Source organism: Carcharodon carcharias, chromosome 28, assembly GCF_017639515.1.
Source record: "Carcharodon carcharias isolate sCarCar2 chromosome 28, sCarCar2.pri, whole genome shotgun sequence".
Lineage (NCBI taxonomy): Eukaryota > Metazoa > Chordata > Chondrichthyes > Lamniformes > Lamnidae > Carcharodon > Carcharodon carcharias.
In genome coordinates this window covers 30,744,181-30,767,713 of record NC_054494.1, presented here as the reverse complement: position 1 = coordinate 30,767,713, position 23,533 = coordinate 30,744,181, and the positions used below count along the sequence as shown (strand labels likewise).

Genomic DNA, 23,533 nt, shown 5'->3' with positions numbered 1-23,533 from the left:
GATCTCAGCTTCGATCTTAGTACCTGTAATCTAATGAATCAATTCTCTAAATGTCCTGGGGAGTTCAACTGTATGTACATTTCACTCTGAAAGTAAGTTAAATCCCTCCAGCAGTTAGAAATTCAGAGCACTGAATGTGAAGACTGAACAGATTGAGAGACGGCAGCATCATTGAGATTCCAGTTTTAGACAGCAGAATAGCCAATAAGGGAATCTGTATGAAGGGAATATGATAAGGCTAGAAGCAGCACTGCATGTTAAAGCACGGTGAAGCTCATGGGGGATGTGTGACAGAAGGAAAAGGAATAAAAGATAATGCTTTAGAAATAAAGACTTCATGTCAACAAGCAATGTTTGCAAAACAAAAACCCCCTGAGTGAATACCCTTCCACAAAAGGCAGGGACTTCATGTCTTTAATTCACAACATGCACACAGCTTGTAAGAGGCTGAGAAGGAGACAATGGGTTCGTCCTAACTTTTAATTATGCAAGCAAACAAACATGGCACGCTCAGAGCTGCTGTATTAAAGCAGGCCTTTTATACTGTTTGCTTCAATTTGATTAAGACTTCAGCAGGATATCATCCAGCCACAATATTAACGGACAATACTTCGTCATGTAATTTCAGTTAGTGGGAGACAGGAAGGACTTGACATCTATTACCAGCTGCAGCAGAGAAAGCTTAGGGAGGTTAAGGAATGCAAGTTATTGTTGTTAGAGCGTCCTGTATCCAGAAAGGGGGTGGATGGTGAAAGGTTATTTGCACTGTAACTTTTTGAAAATAAATATTCACAACCAATTTCTGAACGGGAGGGTTACATTGCAATCGAGTGCCTAGAGTTGGAAGAGAAGCTTCTCCACTCTGTAAAGATTGTAAACTCCTCAAGTACAGCCAATCATCTCTGCTGGGTCAGTAATCATATTTGACCTACAGGATAAACAAGTGACAATGGTATCTGGTAAAGCTGTTGGAAGAGTGGGAATCTTCAAGGAGGTTTGATTCCATTCCCAAACCACAAAGCTTATATTCGCCCAATGGTGAAAGAGTAGGAGGCTGAAGACAAAACCCCTTTCTTGCCTCTGCGCTCAGTACATTCTGAAGCCATGAAGGCTGGTGGGTGAGATGCAGTTGCCTGCCTCTCAGACAGACTGTACTGAGGTGACACTGGGGTCCGACTGACTCCTGTCTGAAATTATGAATGGAACTGCAGCACAAGAGGACTTCCTATAAGTTCAAACATCATATTTTCTCCAAGTCTGTATTTTGTTACAATCCCTGTGGGGGAACCATAAACTAAAATAACCAAATTTCCTGTATAACACCCTGTAGCTTTCGCTTGAACATTTAAATTAAACATGAATTAACTGGAAAATGATGCTTCAAATAAAAAGGTAAATTTCACTTTAAATAGTTGTAAAGAACATATCTTTTTATTTCTGTTGGACTGTGGATTAAAATTATAATGGCATTTCTGATGGGACAGTATCTCCTCCGTCCATCAGCCACTGACAGGGGCCTCGGCCAATGCTGTGGTGACTGAAGGCTCGCACGCATCTCAGCAAGAGTCTCCTGGAGTGGCCAGCTGTTCAGGCCACAGCCACACAGAGGACGCCCGTCAAAGTCATTCAGGGCCAGGGAGGTGGCAGATCAGACGCCTCTCTCTAGTGTAGCCACAAGCGAGGGGGGAGCATTGTGCCAGAGCACTCCTAGGCATGGTAATTAATATCCACATTAGTCACAAAGGTGGGCACATGGGTGAGGGTATTATCCCTCGATGCTGTTCTGCCTGGAAAGCCTATGGATAAACACCAAACTCACATTCCCTCATGCTGATGTTCTTATTGATGCTGTGGCTGTGTGGCTGGTGTCTGGAGGGAAGAAATCAAAGGTTGAGAGAAGGCAGGAGGAATCCTGTTCTTGTGTGGGGTGGTGGAAAGTGTTTGGATATAAGGGCTACAGGACTCTCATTGCAACCGGGGAAATGAGGGGTGAGATTTCACTGAACCCCACCTGTCGTAAGACGCTGGATAGAGTTTTGCCCCTGGAAGTTGGATGAGGTCTCCCCTGTGAGCATCAGTGATGTCACAGTCGCCCTGGAAACCCTGAATCTTCTTCTGCGCTGGGTCTCACTCCGTTGCAGGTAGCTGAATCATTGCCTGTATACCCTCGGCGTGTATAAATCACTCTGTGCCTTTGCTGAGGATTTCTGGCTTCCATCTGACCCTCAGGGCCTGGCTCTGCTCTGTACCCTTTGTGAGGAACCCCAGCATCCTGAGCGTCCCTGTGGTCCCTCCTCCTCCTCCTCCTCCTGATACTTCTCTCTCCTCACTGGAGGTTGTGTCTCCAACTGACACCCCAATCCCGTCTTTCTCAGAGGCTTTTCACCCCTCGCCCCGGGGCGAAGGACAGGAAAATATTCAACCGAGAGAGCCTTCTGAACCGGAGAAGAGTTCTCCTAATAAAAAAAAAAGATCCACAAGGTTCCTCTGGTCTCTGGCCTCAGCTGCAATTTTAAAACTCACCTAGACCCGTGAAAAATTGGATTGCCCACCTGTCGTGAATCTCACCCCGAAGGCATATTATTGCCCTCTGGAAGTATTATGGCAGTGAGATGGGTAGTTAATTACTTTAATTGGGTTTTCAATTGCTATTTGATTAACACGGGCAGGTTCCCAACTTTTTGAACCGTCCGCTTAATGTATTATTGGTAAAATGCATGATGGTGTCATAAACAGTGCCCGACATTATCACACTCATAACATGCTCTGCAAAGTGGCAAACTGTCCCGACCTGGGAGTGTATTATTCAGCCCCTGGTGTGGACAGTAACAGCAATAGATAGCTGGAACTGACCACAGAGGCAAGGACCATTTGGGGTCATTGAAGTCAATTCTCTGAGCTATGGGATCATCCAGAGTTCAGCAAAGATAGGCAAATAGGGATCTGGGTGAACACAACTGAAGTGCCAAACAAATTTGGGTGAGATTCTCCCAAAGTGAAGAAAAGTGGTGGGAAGAACATAATAAAGGAAATAAGCAGGCGAAGGCTTTGTGTGCCCTGGAGCCTGCTCTACTATTCAATAAATTCATGGTTGATCTTCTGCTTTCACTCCAGCACCCTGCTCTATGCTCATATCCATTGATTCCCTTAGTGCTCAAAAATCTATCGATCTCAGGGTTGAATATACTCATTGACTGAGCATTCAAGCCCTCCTAGATAGAGAATTCTAGGGATTCACAACCGTCTGAATGAAGAAGTTTCTCCTTATCTCAGTCCTAAATGGTCGACCCCTTATCTTGAGACTGTGATCCCTGGTTTTAGACTCTCCAGTCAGGGGAATCGGCCTCTCAATGGTTACCTCCTCAAGCCCTGTAAGAATTTTCTACATTTGACTGAGATTACCTCTCATTCTACTAAACACTGGAGAATATAAATGCATTCTACTCAATTTCTCCTTGTAGGGCAATCCCCTCATCCCAGGAATTAATCTTTGTTGCACTTATCTAAGACAATTATATCCTTCCTTAGGTAAGGAAATCAAAATTGTACTCAGTACTTCAAGTCTGGTCTCACCAAAGCTCTATATAATTGCAGTCAGACTTCCTTAGTCTTGTGCTCCATCCTCTTGTAACAAAGGCTAGCATATAAATTCCTAATTGCTGGGTGTACCTGCATATTGACTTTCTGTGATTCATGTATAAGAACACCCAAATCCCTCTAACAACCAGCATCCCGGCAATATCCTAAACTCATCCTGCACTTCAAGTTTAAGATTGACATTAAGCCAATATGTTGGGCCCATGCAGTACATAATAACCAACTGTTCCAGCAAACAATTAAATCAAAAGCTGACCCAGGGTCAAGGATACAACTGCTCATTTTGATGATCTTTCTCAGGCAAAATGCCAACACTAACCCAAATAAATCAGTGACACTTAACTCTTTGACATCAGAGCCATTCATTATCCAGTGATAGGTTGAGTCGCATCCTGTCATCGACACAGTAAAATATTGCTCAACTGTTTCCATGCAAAGTAGAAGTATACGAATTACTTATCAGCTGCTATAAATACCAGGATGTAAGATCTCACGCTTGGATAGTTTACTGTCCATAGCGAAAGTTTAAGTTATCACTTCACATTAGACAGTCCTTCCTCAACCCCTGAATGCCGCAGTGTCTTGGAGGTCAGATATACTGCTTGGGTAAGATAGGGCTACCTTCTGCCAGCTGGTGTGTTTCCGGCGAGGGGGGCATGTAAAATAGGGCATCCACCCACCCCCGAGCTCAGGTGCTGAATTAAGCATCCCGCCGGCTATATTTAAACAGGTAATCAGGGTGAATTGGGCTTGTTGCCGAGCTAACTGACTGATCATACGCTGCCCACGCCATCAAATGTTTGGCATGAGCAGTTAGACAGGAGCACACAGCCCGATTTTCTTTAACTACATTCAACAAAGGGTGGGAAGGAAGGACGGGGGTTCAATCTTTGGGGGCTGCCCTCTGCGGATTGGTGGGGGCGGGAGTGGGGCAGTGCACCTAAGCTGGAACTCCAGCCCTTTCTTCCTACCCGTCCGTAACCTTAAACCCAACCCCGCCCCCTGACTTGCCAAAACCCTCCCTGCCCAAGACCCCGGACATACTGGCTTCGGGGGTCCTTTGGGCCTTCTTCCTCCTCTTCTTGCCATCTCGGCAGTGGTCACTAACGCGCTCCGGGCACTTGCGGGGCTGATGGAGCTGCCGGCCAATCAGATTGGCCAGCGAGGGGCAGAAGTCCCACTTGGCCCTTGTTTAGCCCTTGTTATGGCCGCAGGGTGGGCTGGTGTGAAGTGGGTCAGCTCCACGCCGACTTTGATTCCGGGGCTGGAGGTGGGGGGCAAGCCACTCCCTCCCCGTACTATTCAGCTCATAGTCTCTGTCTCTGCTACAAAATAGCCCACGATCCAAACAGCCCACGACAACAGACAACTCACCGAAACACCAGTGATTCAGATGAAGCTCGCCTATTGCCTACAATTCTGATAGAGACAAAGGGAAGTCTTTCTGTGACTCATGTAGTTCGAAACCATTTTTGAATTCAGGTCATATTAAAATAAATACAGAAATATTTCTCTATTTGACACAAGATGAAGCCCTGCTTCCATATAGGCTCATACTAATCAAGAAATTGGTTCTTGACTGACTTAAAATCTTCTCTCTCAAGAGCTTTGTCTGTGAGAGAGATGAGAATTATCTCTCACCAGTCTGAGGTGCAATCAAAGCCAAGCCTGATAAATGAAAGGATGCTGATTTAATCTTCCCAAACCTTAGGTACATCACAAATCTTTTATATGGTTTCCTCAATACAATGTTAATACGTATTTGAATAAGGAAATATTTCTGCCTGAGGGACAATTCCAGGAGCAGCAATGAAACTGAAGCTAAATTCTGACTTGAACCCTGTATTGAGTATGACAACCAATGATGTTGTGTTTATGCCAATGAAGCTTTTTATCTCACACTTGTTAAACATGAGACACGAACCATCTTTCTTTTGAGATGACTGCCGATATGTCAGCTTGATCCCCAAGGACTGAACACTACAAAGCAACACCACAGCTTGTACTGTGCCCGAGAAACAGATCTTTTTTTTTTAGAAAGGGAAACGACGACTGTACTTTTTTCCTTTCTATCGAGAAGCGTACGTTGAAGTCACTTACTGGATGGAGTTATCCATTCTGGACACGGTCAGAAATGCAGCCAGGTTGGCTGTGTATGAGGAACATACGATCAGTGTAAAGAGCCACCAGCTGCCCATAACAATCCGCATCGCAACTGAATTCATGGGCGAGTCCCCACCTGCAATCAGGATGATAGAGGCTTAAAATAGGAAAGGTTGGAATCAACTAGTTTCCACTGGAAAAAAATAAAAAGGGTTTTAAAAATACCTATTTGTTATTTTGTCAAAATGTATCATTTTTGAATGGTTCTAACCAACACTGCTCCTTTAATTAGAAAGAGGTCCTGGAAAGAAAGGTCACATTTAAATCACTACCATAACATATTTAACAGGGTAGGGATAGTGGGGGAGATTAGTAATAGATGCTGAAATTACATCGGGTGTAAAATGGATGGACAAACTCTTACTGGTCAACGGTAAAAGTGAAAATTTGCCCTTTATGTGCCATTACTGTTCTCCATCAATGTACACTGTTGTGTGCTGTCAGTGTGCAGCAGCAGTTGTGATGTTAGGCTTGCATTAATTTAAAAGCAGTTCCATTTAGTGAAACTCAGAACAGTTTTCAAACTGAGAGATTACGTGTTGAAAATTAGATGCAGATTGGAGTTTTTGGAATAACTTAAAGATATAATTTCTTCAATTGTGAAACTTGTAGCCATTTTCACGATACACAAATTGGATACATTACCAAGATTATATTTAATTTACATCTACTAATTAAAATAATTATAAAATAGACTTTCCTTTACAACTCAAAATCGGGCAGATCAATTTTTCTAAAAATTACTTTGATTATGTTAATAAGGATACATTAATGCAAATTAATGTTAGAATCTTCCTGTCCCTGCCTTGGGATTGCAAAGTGGAACAGCTCTCGGTTTCTCTGAGCCTACAATTAAACATGTCCTGCAAAGAGGACATCATTCATCTGAAAACCTTAAAAAAAAGTTATAGCCCATGGGTTTGTGGAGAAGGACTTATTCACCCAAGGAGAGAGTTCCCATTACCCATCATTGATTCTTCCATCACTGACTTAGAGAAGGATTGGGATCAGTCTGACCCAATGGCTTTACTAAACATGTGGCCTGGGTCACAATTTCGGACTTCTTCAGCGTGAGACTTAATGTCACTCCTGTTACCACTGAAGATGCCTTGGGATTCAGTGGGCAGGTCCCCCCAAGCTGTGTGTGTCATCTTCAAAAAGAAGAAATGAAGAATGCCACTGACCTCATTTTACTTTACAATCATCGAAACTTACAGCTCTAAAGGAAGACCATCACGATTGTGCTGGCTCTTTGAAAGACCAGTTGTGCTTAGTCCCACTTCTCTGCTTTTTGGTTCCTCACCCACAAGTACCTCCCCAACTCCCTTTGCAAATGATTGATCGCATCAGCTTCAATCACTGTTTCAGGTTGAGTGTTCCAGATCCTGAGAACTCTCTGAGTGAAAACATTTCTCCTGATCTTGCCTCTAAACCTTTTACCAATGCTTTTAAATCTATGACCTCAGGTTAGTGACCCACTTGCCAGGGGGAACAGCCCTTCCTCTATCTACTCTACCAGAATTCCATCAAAACTTACACCATTAAAGATTTTGAGAGTCAGCCTAAATGGTCTAGTGTACAAATGTTACCATCATGAACATGATGGGTCGAATGACTTCCTTTCATGCTCTGAATTTCCAAGATTCTATGTCACAATTACAAGTTCCACTAGCCTCCCAATGGCTTGTTCCCATCTCTATGAATCCCAATAAACTCATGAACACTAACAGTTAAAGCTTGACAGAGGACATCATGTTTTGTGGAGCCGATCAGTTTAATGTTGCCTATGAGCAGCACACGTGACAGTCTCCTGCTTTCCTGTTTGGTTTTCTGCCAATGGAAAGGGACCTCTCTTTCACTGCTGGGCTCGCTCAGCATGATCGGGTAGGATTCAAGTACTTAGGGCACTGCTTTCAAATCCGGAGAGGGCAGATTTCCATTGCTCCTGCAAACTCTTAAATAAAAGATTTGTTTTGGGTGAGCAACAAAGCGAGATTTGGAATGAACAGTCAGCTTCTAAATTTGTGCCATGTATTCACCCATAAATTAATTGGTAGTTGAAGGAGCAGATGAAGAAGGCTGGCAGTCCTGGGAAACTATTCTGTTCCTTGGTAACTAAAGCTTGATGCAAATAAAGTGATCTGGGATGGCTACATGCCAATCTTGGGTGTTTGCCATTTGCTGATGTTATCAGTGGGAGTTCAGTAAACGGGGAAGAAGTAAACTTCCTTTTCCTCAAGAATTCATCTGACTTCTAGTTGGTTACAATACTTCCAATTGTGTCTTCCAACGTAAGTGTGATCTGAGAATCTTTGTTCAATTTCTTGGTCTACGTAAAAGTCTCCAATAGCTTCTACGACAACACACACCTTGGGCTAATTCTACTGCATACATGAAATTAATAATTAAATTGGCAATATGCTCAATCACAACCAATGTACTAAAGGTTATTCGGGCAAATTTTCTTCTCTGGATATCCATGCATAAGAACATAAAAGCATAAGAAATAGGAGCAGGAGTAAGCCATATGGCCCCTCTGGTTTTTCTCCACCATCCAAAAAGATTGTGACTCATCTTCTACCTCAAATCCACTTTCCCATCCTAACCCCATATCCTTTGATTCCCTTAGTAACCAAATATTTATCAATCTCAGTCTCAAATATACTTAAAGATTGAGCATCCATGGCTCTCTGGGGTGCAGAATTCCAAAAATTCACAACCCTTTGAGTGAAGAAACTTCTCCTCATCTCAGTCCCAAATGGCTGACTCCTCATCTGGCAATGGACCACTGTAATCTCCACTTCATTCTTGTTTGGCTGGGCTTTTCCCTATCTGGAGTTTTGGCATATGAGGCAGTCGGGAGCCTCATACAAGCATGTAAACTGGTGCTCTATTCGGTGAATAGGACTTAGACCTGGAAAGAATTGGGGCCCGCAGCAGATTCAGCGACAGCAATAACCTGGATGCAGGCCTCACTGTGTTGGGAGAGGAGGAGCAGAGGAAGTGCATGTCATCCCTGTCCAGAGCACACTCCCATGTCCTGAACCTCTGATCGCTCTGGAGCTCCCATTACCCACCCTGCATTTATCTTGAGCCCAACAAGATGCTCTGCTTTCTGCCATTACTATTTTGGTTAGGGACTCAGCCAGCAACAGGTTAATGAAAAACTTTCAGGGCTATGGGGAAAGAGCAGGGGAAGTGGCACTCAGTGAATTGATCTTACAGAGAGCCGGCACAGCCACGAAGGGCTGAATGGCCTCCTCCTGTGCTGTAACCATTCTATAATTCTAACGAGGGCCAGCCAATAAGTTGGGCCGGGCAATCAACTCCCCATTCCCCCTCCCTTCTCCCTGCACCACCCCTCTCCTCCCAAGCTCCAGCCTCCTCAGTGGGCTTCTTTTCCCATATATGCAACCATCATCCCCAATGTAAACCACCATTCCCACTCTCCATCCTACGTACAGCATGATCCCCAAATTACCTGCTCATGGACATTTCACTCTGTCATTCCCCATGGATGCTATGTTACTCTACGATCATATTTCCCTGTCACAATGTGACATTGTAATGTGGTGATCTACCTTGTTGGACGAATGCTCCATACACAAGCCAGATGGCACTGTGTAAAGTGCTGGAGGTGGAAGGAGGGGTCTGAGGGTGTGTTGGGGTCTGTGTCCGCACCAATTGCACCCGATTGAGCACAAAGATTAGGACCCCCACCAGCGGGATGGCAGCAGCAATGCAGGCCCAGACTGCCAGGTCAAAGGGAGCAAAGATCGAGAAGATGTTAATCTTTTCCTCTGGTTTTTTCAGAAGGATTCCAACGGAATAATCCATGTAGCGCTTGCTGAAATCCACAACACTTTCTCTCTCAGGAGTGATGGTTATTGCCGAGACTGCAATATCTGCTTTCTGTAAACAAGAAAACAAGCAAGGGTTACCATCGTTATATCAGGAACGGACGACCTAGGCCTCCCCACTTCCAGCCACTGTGCTCTTTTCTTTCATCTCTATTGCTCTTCCTTTCTCCTTAAATACCTTCCATTCCAGAGTCTATCTCCCACTTTAAACATCTCAGTGGATTTACCATCTATCTCCTTCTGGGAAAGTGTGTTCCACATTCTCATAATCTTATTTTCTGAGCCGGGCTGCTTTAGTTCAAATTCTAAGTTGATGTCTCCTTGTTCTGGATTCCATACTAGGGTGAAAGGTCATTCTATAACTACCTTATCAAATCCTTTCATCATTTTAAACATCTCCAGCTGCTCAGCCTTCAACTTCCTCACTTCTAGAGTACCTACCCCACATAGTTCTCTCACTTCTGAAACTTATGGGCTTATTGAGGTAGAACAACAATAGTTTTTTTTATTCATTCATGGGATGTGGGCTTCGCTGGCTGGACCAGCATTTATTGCCCATCCCTTGTTGCCCTTGAGAAGGTGGTGGTGAGCTGCCTTCTTGAACTGCTGCAGTCTGTGTGCTGTTAGGAATTTTGACCCAGCAACAGTTGAAATGCCATCTCAAGGTAAAGCCTGGATGATAATGCCCACTTACACATCACTATCAGATGAAGGGTCACCAGCCTGAAATGTTGGACCAGATCTTCCAATGGCAACTGCAGTGAATGTTGAGACATTTGCCGCAATTGCGCAGCAGGAACTTCCAGGAGTCCTGACTTGCGCTGCATAGGTCTCTTTGAGAATGTCTCCGACACTGACCTTCGTGTTGGAGACTTGGGCCTGTTGCATAATACTTACCCAGATAGTTACCCGAGTATTGTCCTGCTGTTAATTTTTGGTGTGGGTCAGTGATTGACTGCTGGGCAAACCCTAGCACTCACCCCATGCATTCCTCCATTCCTACCCTAAAGGTACAACAACAGAAGTTTCTCTGAAGCTTGTCACACAGTGAGTGCCTCATCTCCACAACCACCTGGGAAGATTGAGGCAGGAGCCAGTTCTTCTCCATCAAGATGGAAGGTAGACCAAGAGTGGACCATACTTGTTGACAGGTTGCATATTGACATCAGAAGGAGCCCCAGCATATATTAAATGAGAGCATTGCGTACAAGAGTAAGGAGGTCATGTTGATCTTGTGTAAGACAATAGTTAGGCCTCATTTGGAGTACTGCATCCAGTTCTGGGTGCCATACTTGAGGAAGGATGTGAAGGCATTGGAGAGAGTACGGAGGAGATTCACATGAATGATTCCAGGGATGAAGAACTGTAGCTATCATGATAGTTTGGAGAGATTGGGACTGTTTTCCTTGGAGAAAAGAAGGCTGAGAGGAGACTTGATAAAGGTATTCAAGATCCTGAGGGGTGTGGACAGGGTAAACAGTGAGAAACTGTTCCCACTCAGTAGAACATCAAGAACTAAAGGGCACAGATTCAAAATAATTGGCAAAAGGAATAAATATGATGTGAGGAAACATTTTTTTCACTCAGAGGGTGGTTGGACTCTGGAACGAACTTCCTGAGAGGGTGGTGGAGGCAGGTTTGATCGAGGTATTCAAAAAGGAATTGGATTGCTACCTGAAAAGAGAGAATGTGCAAGGTTACATGGATAAGGCAAGGGAGTGGGACTAGGTGGAATGCCCTTTCAGGGAGCCAGTGCAGACTCGATGGGCCAAATGGCCTCCTTCTGCACTGTAAAGACTCTGTGATACTATGAACCTGTAAACTTCCCGCCTCAGGATTCCTCAATAACACAGGGAAGGAACCAAGGGGGAAATGATTGGCTTCTAAAGGAAAAGGACAGAGAGATATTTGATACTGAGAAAGGCCAACATAAAGAAAATATATTCTGGGGTGTGAAGTCATTGATCTTCTTGTTGGACCTGGAGCCTGAACCTAATGGGACAAGAGTTGGTCCAGAATCTCCTTTCATGTTTCAACTTTGACAAACAGTGAGATTGTTCACCATCCTCAATCACTGAGTGAATCTTATTCATGGATTGAGGCTTATGCTCCACTGATTGGTCAAACTAAATTTGTTGATTCTATTGAGCAAACGACACACTTTCTTCTGCTTTGAGTCAAGCTTTGCAGAAAGGAATTCACTTTTTAAAAAATTCATTCATGGGATGTGGGCATCGCTGGCTGGGCCAGCATTTATTGCCCATCCCTAATTGCCCTTGGTCAGGGGGCATTTAAGAGTCAACCACACCTGTCAATGAAAAGTCCAACTCTTTTGTGTTTGTTGCTCATCTGGTTTCTTTCCGGAGTTTTCTTTTCTCAGTCTCATTGTTACAACACTGCATCTACTACAATGTTTGCACATTCAAGACTGACAGACCTGCACCAGATCACAAGTCTCACAAATGCACATCCTCCCCTTGAATTCCTCTGAAATGCATTTAATAACTCCAGGTAAAGAGCTATTACCAAGACGGTTAAATGAAGGACTGAGTGGCCTCCTTCTCTGCTGAAATCTCTATGATTTTGGGACCGGTGTTATGTTGGCAAACATGGCAACTGTTTTCTATATAAAATGATCCCAAGGACTGCAAGGAACAAATGAGTAGTTTATTTATTTTTGGTCATATTGACCAGAGGAGCAACTTATGGGGGGATAACTTTCTGTTCTTCTTCGAAAACATCTTTCACGTGATCCAATAGAATGTGGTTAATATGAAGTAAGATTGGATTCTTCAGTAAATTCCATCAGTATTGCCCCTGCGACAGTGCAGCGCTCCCTCAGGACTGACCCTCCCACAGTGCAGCACTCCCTCAGGTCTGCCCCCCGACACTGCAGCACTCCCTCAATACTGCCCCCTGACACTGCAGCACTCCCTCAATACTGCCCCTCGACAGTGCAGCACTCCCTCAGGACTGCCTCCCGACAGTGCAGCACTCCCTCAGGACTGACCCTCTCACAGTGCAGCACTCCCTCAGGTCTGCCCCCCGACACTGCAGCACTCCCTCAATACTGCCCCCTGACACTGCAGCACTCCCTCAACACTGCCCCTCGACAGTGCAGCACTCCCTCAGGACTGCCTCCCGACAGTGCAGCACTCCCTCAGGACTGACCGTCTCACAGTGCAGCACTCCCTCAGATTGGATTCTTCAGTAAATTCCATCAGTATTGCCCCTGCGACAGTGCAGCACTCCTTCAGGACTGACCCTCCCACAGTGCAGCACTCCCTCAATACTGCTCCCCAACAGTGCAGCACTCCCTCAGGACTGCCCCCCGACAATGCAGCACTCCCTCAATACTGCCCCCCGACAGTGCAGCACTCCCTCAGGACTGCCCCCCGACACTGCAGCACTCCCTCAGGACTGACCCTCTCACAGTGCAGCACTCCCTCAGGACTGACCCTCTCACAGTGCAGCACTCCCTCAGGACTGACCCTCCCACAGTGCAGCACTCCCTCAGGACTGACCCTCCCACAGTGCAGCACTCCCTCAGTACTGGCCCTCTGACAGTGCAGCACTCCCTTGGTACTGGCTCTCTGACAGTGCAGCACTCCCTCAACACTGACCTTCCGACAGTGCAGAACTCCCTCGCCGACCCTATGACAGTGCAGGCTTCCCTCACTGAACCTCTGGCAATGCAGCACCCCCTCAGTACTGACTATCTGAAAATGCAGCACTCCTTTCATACTGCACAGAAGTGTTAGCCTGGATCAGGTCACTGAGTGGGATTAGTTATTACACAAGCAACACGATCTTATCAGATAATTAGTCCAAAGTGAAAATGAAGAGACATAGTTCAGTCATCAAATTCAGTTTGAGTTAATAAATGAGTGCTTGCCTTGTTTATGAGTTCCCCGATCATTCCATTCCAGGACCCATTAGCAAGCTGACTGCCATACTTATGATCAACCGCTTGATAGATCTCATACTTGAATCCGAGGTTTTTTGCCAGTGCATCAAGGACGTCGATGGAAAATCCCTTGTAGCGTTTTGGTTGTCCCAAGATGTTTTCAGCTACCATGACGAAGGGCTCCTCCTATGGATAGACGCACAGCTTAGAACCAGGTGAGCACAAAGGCAACAGTGCACATCCATAGCTTGAAACAAGGGCCAGTGTGAGAGCAGCAGGACCTTCCACATTCATAAAGAGCTCGCCAGCAGCACTTGTCAGAGAGGAATTCTGATCATCTGTGCAACCTTCACTGACTGAGTCACGTCATTAATATTCATTAGCAATAATGTTTATTAACATCTTGCTTCTCCATGTATTTATGCCGCTTTTGAAAAAAGGTCACACTCAAACAATGAATAATGTCGGCCGCTTGGATGCACTAAACCAGCACCAAGCATGGTCATTAATGTCCTGTCACTCTACTCCATCCAATCCAAACGATTTCTGAAACTGTTTTAAACAGTTAGTGAGGGGAGGAAAGAAAGCCACAGATTTGGAGAACGTTCGTATGTGCCTCAGAAATATTTCAAAGTGCTGGGCATGAAGAGAGAATGAAAGATTGGGTTTCCACAATGTTCCTCATGCCTATTGAGAGGTGTGGGGGAAATAAAAAGAGTGAAAGGTGCTCAGAGCACAGGAAAAGCAGCTTTATTCAGGCTCCTAAAGAAAATAATGGAATGGTAAGGGGGAGGTCCAGAGGGTATTTAATTACCACTAAGAGATTGTCCATTAACAGTGGAGTGAAGGAAGTGAGGCTGAGAGACAGGCTGATAATGAACTATTTGGAAAGCCATTTCAAAGAGGCAGCACAGGCACAATGGGCCGAATGGCTTCTTAATGTGCTGTATGAATCTGATTTTAGGTGAAAACAGGAGAGTGGGGGAGTCCTGGAGTGGAGTGAAGAGTTTAATGGGCAGGAGCGAGGGGAGTGACAGGCAGGAGCGAGGGGAGTGACAGGCAGGAGTGAGGGGAGTGACAGACGGGAGCGAGGGGAGTGACATGCAGGAGTGAGGGGAGTGACAGGCAGGAGCGAGGGGAGTGACAGACAGGAGCGAGGGGAGTGACAGGCAGGAGCGAGGGGAGTGACAGGCAGGAGCGAGGGGAGTGACAAGCAGGAGCGAGGGGAGTGACAGGCAGGAGTGAGGGGAGTGACAGACAGGAGCAAGGGGAGTGACAGACAGGAGTGAGGGGAGTGACAGACAGGAGCAAGGGGAGTGACAGACAGGAGTGAAGGGACTGACAGGCACGAGCTAGGGGAGTGAGACAAGAGCGAAGGGAGTAACAGGCAGGAGTGAGGGGAGTGACAGACAGGAGCAAGGGGAGTGACAGACAGGAGTGAGGGGAGTGACAGACAGGAGCGAGGGGAGTGACAGACAGGAGTGAGGGGAGTGACAGACAGGAGCGAGAGGAGTGACAGACAGGAGTGAGGGGAGTGACAGACAGGAGTGAGGGGAGTGACTGACAGGAGCGAGGGGAGTGACAGGCAGGAGTGAGGGGAGTGACAGACAGGAGTGAGGGGAGTGACAGACAGGAGCGAGGGGAGTGACAGGCAGGAGTGAGGGGAGTGACAGACAGGAGCGAGAGGAGTGACAGACAGGAGTGAGGGGAGTGACAGACAGGAGCAAGGGGAGTGACAGGCAGGAGTGAGGGGAGTGACAGACAGGAGTGAGGGGAGTGACAGACAGGAGCGAGGGGAGTGACAGACAGGAGCGAGGGGAGTGACAGACAGGAGTGAGGGGAGTGACAGACAGGAGTGAGGGGAGTGACAGGCAGGAGCGAGGGGAGTGACAGACAGGAGCGAGCGGAGTGACAGACAGGAGCGAGGGGAGTGACAGACAGGAGTGAGGGGAGTGACAGACAGGAGCGAGAGGAGCGACAGACAGGAGTGAGGGGAGTGACAGACAGGAGTGAGGGGAGTGACAGACAGGAGCGAGGGGAGTGACAGGCAGGAGTGAGGGGAGTGACAGACAGGAGCGAGAGGAGTGACAGACAGGAGTGAGGGGAGTGACAGACAGGAGCAAGGGGAGTGACAGGCAGGAGTGAGGGGAGTGACAGACAGGAGTGAGGGGAGTGACAGACAGGAGTGAGGGGAGTGACAGACAGGAGCAAGGGGAGTGACAGGCAGGAGTGAGGGGAGTGACAGACAGGAGTGAGGGGAGTGACAGACAGGAGCGAGGGGAGTGACAGGCAGGAGTGAGGGGAGTGACAGACAGGAGCGAGAGGAGTGACAGACAGGAGTGAGGGGAGTGACAGACAGGAGCAAGGGGAGTGACAGGCAGGAGTGAGGGGAGTGACAGGAGCAAGGGGAATGAAAAAACAGCAATGCCGGGAGTGACAGACAGGAGTGAGGGGGTGGTGGGCTATGCGGATATATGGACACTGGGCTGGGTATGATCTGATGGCTCTATTGCTAATGCAATGTCCAGTTACCAGAATAGTGACCACTTTCAGGGTGACACCTTGCATGTCACTTTCCAAGCGTCGCTCCTGCAGACTCCCATTCAGGCCCTTCACTGGATCCCAGACAGCCAACTGCAGGGGCAATAAAAAGGACAAGTTAATCAATAAATCAGTGCTTGTTTTCTGAGACTAATGATGAAATGTCAAATCCTTGCTCTTGCCACAGGTTTGCCTTTGTAGTGTAAGAGTAAATGATTGACTCAGGTCCTCAATAAACGTTAAGAGTCTCAGTGATGGGAATCTGTCAAATTCAAACCCATCAACTCCATTCATTCTCAACCTAATATCAAGGTAATGAATCACATTTAGTGAGATTTTCTATAGCTTGAGTAAAAAAGAACCAAGATATTACAATTGCCTATCGTGCTGAGTTGTTTCTGCATTGTTCGTCAGTGCTGGTGGGTCAGTTGGATGAGGCTTACAGCAGGGAGGACCTCTCACCGCAATCTCAGGACATCTCAACAGGTTTTACAGCCAATGAACTATTCTTTGCAGCGTGGTCATTGGTGTAATCGAAGGAGATGTGGCAGCCAATTTGTGCGCAGCAAGCTCCCATAGACCGCTGTGAAATAAATGACATGTTCATCTGTTTTAATTGAACAGCAAATTACTGCGAATGTTGGAAATCAGAAACAAAAACAGAAAATACCCAGCAGGTCTGGCAGTGTTGATGAAGGGTCACTTAGCTGAAACGTCAACTCGGGGTTTCTCTCTCCACAGATGCTGTCAAACCCGCTGAGGTTTTCCAGCATTTTCTGTTTTCGTTTTGACTCCCTCAGCACTGCCCTGGACTGTCAGCCTAGAATATGTGCCCAAGTCACTACAAGTGAGGCTTGAACCCATGACCTTCTGGCTCAGAGGGGAGTGTGCTACCCACAGAACCACAGCTGACGCCATTATTGACTTGTCTTTTGGTCTGAGGAGGAGGTAGTAGCTGTTTGGAGTTGAACAGCAGTCATTATATAACATTATGCTGCTGGCTGCCCTATGGATTGGAGTTCATTGTACAACATTGCAGGCTGAAGGGTTTAGATGTTATCAAATCCGTTCATGGATTGGCTGATAGTAACTTGGGGTGGGCATCAATAAGTGTAACACTGCTGTGTAATGGAATGGCTGGTGATAAGAGTCAAGTGGCACTGGCTCAATAGGTTTGATTGATAATAGCAGACCTCGCAGTAGTGAGTAGCTGATGTAGTTACTTCCATCAGTTGCCTTTCTCTCCTGAATGCATTGACTTGTTAGCTAATCATAGCCAAAATGGCAATTCCATGTCTGAACCTCGGCAATGAAATGTTGACAGGCTGTTTGACTGCAGTGTTATTTTGTCATTTCAGTCCTCATCCAATGTCCACACAAAATCACTTCCGGCAAGGCTACTGGAGAATGGTCAGGGGTAGGATGCTGGGCGATGAGTCACTTCTTAGACCTTTTTGAATCCGTGAGGGAGAAAGGAACAGGAAGAGGTGTTGATAGGGTGGGATGAAGCTTGTTTGGAGCGTCCAACAGTAGCGTGGGCTGGTTAGGCTGTACTCTATATGTTGCAATGTAATTCGAGGCTGCTACACTTCATGTCGGACTTACCTCATAACAAACATTTTCGAGGTCTGACCCGCTTCGAACCAGGTGCGAGATGAGAAGAAGGTATTTTACCTGCAGATAAGTGGTGTGTGGAATAGGCTCCTGGAGAAGGGAGTGGATTCAGAGTCACTGAACCCGCTTGCCATGCTGGAGAGGCATTCGAGGTATCAAGAGCAATGAAGGGGGTCCCAGCTTTGACTCTCAGTTAGTGGTGGCCGCACACGTCACCGGAAGGTGAATGAGTCAGGAGGGAGCTGAACTCTTTAACAGAGGAGGTCCCCTCAGGTTTCCTTGACCATCCTCACCTCTCAAATCGACCTCAACATGCCCATAGTCTCGACACAATCCTTTATAACCACTAAGGCAGGTTCTTTGAGCATGTCTGTAAGCATTTACTCTGTTCCCCCTCACCCATCCAACCAGGTTGGAGAAACTGGACACAGTCAGGCTGAGACCATTACTGTTGTAGAATAAATGTACCATTAGATTGAGAGCTCGGCTCCTGGCACAATTAACATATGTAGGAGCAGGAGTAGGCCACTCAGCCCCTCGAGCCTGCTCCACCATTCAATAAGATCATGGCTGATCTGAATGTAACCTCAACCCCACATTCCTGCCTACCACCCCAATAACCTTTCACCCCCTTGCATATCAAGTATTTATCTAGCTCTGTCTTAAAAATATTCAAAGACTCTGCTTACAATACCCTTTGAGGAAGGGAGTTCCAAAGACTCACAGCCCTTTGAGAGAAAAAAATTCTCCTCGTCTCTATTGTAAATGGGCGACCCCTTAGGTTTAAACAAGGACCCCTGGTTCTAGATTCTCCCACAAGAAGAAACACCCTCTCTACATCCACCCTGTCAAGACCCCTGAGGATCTTAAATGTTTCAATCAAGTTGCCTTTTACTCTTCTAAACTCCAGCAGCTACAAGCCTAGCCTGTCCAGCCTTTCCTCATAAGACAACCTGCCGATTCCAGGTATGAGTCTGGTAAAGTTTCTCTGAACCTCCAATGCATTTACACACTTCCTTAAATAAGGAGACCAATACTGTACGCAGATGGGGTCTCATCAATGCCCTGTATAACTAAAGCATAACCTCCCTATTTTTGTTTTCAAAATTCCCCTGATTTGGCTGTGCCCCCGCCGATCTGTAAATGGAGATGACGCGCGGTGTGACATCAGGAGTTCTGCCCGAGGTCATCCCGTGTCATTTTACACGTTGGCGAGCGGGTCCTGCCTCCTGCTGGCTGACTTAAATATCCTGCCCCAAATTATTAACTGAAGCAAAGGCACTATCAGGTATTCCCCTAATAAATCCCTTGGGATGCTGAGTGTGCTAGATAAATGCTAGTTGCTGTCATTGTTGACTTGGAAGACACTGTTCAGCTTGGGGTTCAATAAGATGCTGAGGCTGGGAACTGACTGCTTCGAGCAGCAAGAGGACTGGGAGGCTGAGAGGTTCCATGGTGAGGCTGAGGGAGTTTGGTGCAGGGATGATGGCTTCAATTTTCCCGCTTGGAACTGCTCTTGTTACTGGCCACCAATCACACGCAGAAATCTTGCCCGTAAAGTTAATGTAGCTTTTTTCCCAGAGTTTGAAGGTGGTGGAGTAATTAGTAGCTCTACACTATACATGTCTGCACATTAACTGGCGTCTTAGTGTCGCTAGGGTCATTGAAAGCTTTAGTCACAGAGACATTCTGTTGAGTTGTTGACTTAAACTGACTGGAGAATTAGTTATTGAATTTTTTTTCTATTCTCCCGACAGAAGAAAGCTCATAATTAATGATTCATGGCAACTGTAGAATTACTTGGCTCTGGACATTACTTTCCATAGACCAACACAAACTTTATCATAAATTAAAAGGGATACAAACTAATGGGTCAACATTGGCTTGTTCAGCAGTCAGGTCTGTGGGACACACCATTCGCCATTAGACCAACCTGTCATTAAGCACAGCAAACTGGAGCTTCTCTCAAAAACAATGCTTCTTGAGCCCCGGTGTTGCTTCTCTGCAACAGCATCTGTAACTGTGGGGAGAAGCTTCCACTAGTACCTCAGTAACCCCCTCAACTTCACTTCTTGGTGACTCTTCAACCCCATGACTCCGAACCTGCCGTCTGACTGCCTGTCACACAAGAAGTCCTGGGTGACCCCCAACTGTCTCCAGTTCGGAATCAACAAATAAAAATCTTATTTCCTCAACGGAATGAATGAAAAGATTACAAAACGGGGAGAGGGAGTTTTAAACAGACTTTTCACAGACACCTAAAGAAACTCAATGCATGTTTTGACAGAAACATCTGATACCTTGCAAGGCTCTGGCTAATGAGCATTGGGGAGTGTTAGAAACAGTTGAACAATTTATTAACCAGGGCAGCTCAAACTGTGTAGCAATTACAACACGTACTTAAACAGCTCATTTAATGCAGCAAAATTACTTAAGAGAATTTGCGAAGGGACGGGAGAACGATTTGAACCCAGCAGGAGCTGGGAGGAAGATGAGCAGGAAAGAGGAGGTGATTTAAGGAATGGTTTGAAAGGCAGATTCTCCAGGATAATTGAACTTGGAGCAGCAGCCGGATGAAGGTGTTTAGGAGCAAGTTCCAACGTGTGATGGATGCCATCAGGCCAAGCAGGATGAAGAGATCAATGACCCTGCTGTTTCCCAGCTGACAAGTGGATTTTCTATATTTTCTAGCATATCGACCCTTGCGGACTAGCTAGTGTCTCAACACTGCCCTGCTCCCACATCACAGCACAGTAGCTGCATATCATGGAGTCACTCAGCAACGTGCAAATCCTCACACAGCAAAGTAAATTAGTTGTCTTGAATTTCAGGGGAGATTTGAGCTTTATAGGAAAGTAAATGTGGTACTGCCAATCTTTGCAACCAATAATGAGTTCTGCAAAAGAGACAATTTCTAAATTCTCATGTTCAGGTGGGAAATTTAACCTTTCCAGCTGTTCAAATTTTCCTCGTGTTACCAAAACTAAAACACCTCCGCAAATCGGTGGACTCCTGATGGAATAAGAACACTGGGAAAGCTGTAAGAGCCAGTGACAGTGATGAGTGAGCAGAGCCACTGTGCAGTGAGCAGATCCAGTGAGCGGTGAGCAGAATCAGTGAGTAGTGAGCAGAGCCAGTGAGCAGAACCAGTGACTAGTGAGCAGAACCAGTGAGTAGTGAGCAGAGCCAGTGAGCAGAACCAGTGACTAGTGAGCAGAACCAGTGAGTAGTGAGCAGAGCCAGTGAGCAGAACCAGTGAATAGTGAGCAGAACCAGTGAGCAGTGAGCAGGGCCAGTGGGCAGGTACCATAAGCAGTGAGCAGAGCCAGTGAGCAGTGAGCAGGACCAGTGAGCAGTGAGCAGTGAGCAGAGCCAATGAGCAGGGTCAGTGATCATAGGGCTGGGCTGGTGATTAGGGCCAGTGACCAGGGCCGGTGAGGCCTTAGTCAGTATGGTGACTAAGGCATCACTGCCAGCGACAATAAGCTTCTTTTGAAGAGTATTCCTGGCAGCTGATTACACAAACTATTGGTTTGATACACACACACACACACACACACACACACACACACACACACACACACACACACACACACACACACACACACACACACACACCTGCCAACATGGTTTCCTACCTAAATAAAGCTTGTCTTAGGCCCTCGGTGTCATACAATCTGAAGAGTTGCTTGTCAGATTCTGACAGGTTCGTTAATTATATAAGCAGTTTGATTTTCAATGCCTGATATAGGTTTACATGTTTATCTGCTTATTGTGTTCCACCAGAGTAGACAGGGGGTGTAACCTCTGTTGTTCATTTTCATATCCAACTTTCTTTACAACTTAAGAAAAGTTTAGGATCTATACAGCCTGTTTTTCAAAAATATTATCAGTGATAATTAATTATGGCACAACAAGTGTTACATTGAACAAGTCTCGAAGAAAGAAATCATTTCCTTCAAAAGAACAGATTCCAACTTATTTTCATCCCACTTCTGTTATTTCGATTCTTATTTTCAAACTATCTTGACAATCAGTTTCCTATTTCCTTCATCAGAATGGTCACCACAACCTGGAATGTTCACTCTGTTTCTCTCCACAGATGCTGTCTGACCCATTGAGCATTTCCAGCATTTTTCTGTTTTTATTCCTGACACATTAAATCTGAAGGCATCTTGGGAATGAACAACTTTCAACCATTTTATTAAGTTAAAGGAAACCAAAAACACTGAACATTGGAAATTAAGATAAATGTATATCTTATTGATACAGGTAGAACTAGGGTATCCTACAGAGTCGACCAGAATGAATGTCCTACTTGTGTGCACACTAAAGGTTTCCACTATCGTAACAATGGATCATGACAATGTCTTCAGTAATTGCAGGTCAAGTGTTCATCTGCTGAAATCCAATACAGAGCAAAGGATTGCAGACGAGTGAGAGTTCCTGCTGTATCTTTAACCAGATTACTAAACTGTTACCGCTGGGAGCTGTCAATAGATTGTTGGGCATATCACATGGCCCGAACATGGCAATATTCTCTTTATTGTGAAGTATAGATGTCAACATTCTGACAGAGAAAGGAGTATGACTCTATTTTCCCCTTATTAAAAATGTGTTTGTTTAGCAATAATGGCTTCAGGGCTCTGCTTGTTTGCACACAAGTTCAAGGGTTTCGAAGCTTGGCCAAATATGCAAATTATTGATCATTTGTTAAGTATGAAGTGGGCTTGAAACAGAATTCTGAATGATGCTTCTTGGCAAAATCTTAATAGTTCTTCTCTTGATTTTTCAGCCATTTCAGAAACCAGAAGTAACAAAACAGAGCAATGAGACAAAGTAAAAACATCTCCCCGCAGCATGTTCCTATTTGTCTCATCCATGATGACAAACCCAACAAACTTAACACAGGAGAAGAACACACACTCATTCCTCACTCTAAATTCTTTGACATAATATTAAGATAAAGATTACAGCTGCCGTTCTTATCTCAATGCACTTGCTGCCAAATTCCTTCCTATACTATTTTAATGCTTTTAGGTTTCAAACCTGGACAAAGAGGGACTTGACACAAAGCCACATTTCAATTTTTCTCACACTCAGGGTTACAGATGAGCAAGTTTCGGAAACCGAGGGTCGACACAAGATTAAATGTGAATTTCAAAACAAAAAGCTGAGGTATGAAAAGAAACAACTTGCTGAGCAAAACAAAAATGGCACAACAATGAATTGACAACTAAAAGGATGAATGATAAATAAAGACGAACATTAGAGTGTCAACAGGTGAGAGTGTGTGTGTGTCCAGCTGCTTCCCGGTCTCAGGGTGCTCACTCACTCACCCTCACTCACTCACCCTCACTCACTCACCCACCCTCACTCACTCACCCTCACTCACTCACCCACCCTCACTCACTCACCCTCACTCACTCACCCTCACTCACTCACCCTCACCTGCTGTGAGAGCGCCTGTTGGCGAGTGAGGGTCAGGGTGAATGTGAGTGAGAACCCTGAGACTGTGCAAGCCTGGCACGCACTCTCCCCTCCCCTTTTCTCACACCCCCACCCCCACCCCCGCACACCCTCACACTCTCATTCACCCTCACTCACTCACACACTCAATCAGCCAGTGACGCACACTCAGCCAGCGCCCCCACCCTCACTCACTTACCCACACACCCTCACTCACTCACCCTCACTCACTCACCCACCCTCACTCACTCACCCACCCATGCTCACTCACTCACTCACCCTCACTCACTCACCCACACTCACTCACCCTCACTCACTCACCCACCCTCACTCACTCACCAACACTCACTCACCCACACTCACTCACCCACACTCACTCACT

The 23,533-nt window shown here is 45.9% G+C and overlaps 1 protein-coding gene across 1 annotated transcript in view; it reads right to left on the bottom strand.

The window, feature by feature from the left end:
* Positions 1 to 23,533, bottom strand: part of LOC121270791 (glutamate receptor ionotropic, delta-1-like) — a 1,188,003-nt gene that overhangs the window by 45,180 nt on the left and 1,119,290 nt on the right. The window contains exons 9-12 of the mRNA XM_041176231.1: positions 16,060 to 16,161; positions 13,516 to 13,713; positions 9,342 to 9,672; positions 5,698 to 5,836 (exon numbers count right to left, since the gene is read on the bottom strand). Coding sequence (XP_041032165.1) covers positions 5,698 to 5,836; positions 9,342 to 9,672; positions 13,516 to 13,713; positions 16,060 to 16,161 — 770 coding nt within the window. The remainder of the gene's footprint in view (positions 1 to 5,697; positions 5,837 to 9,341; positions 9,673 to 13,515; positions 13,714 to 16,059; positions 16,162 to 23,533) is intronic.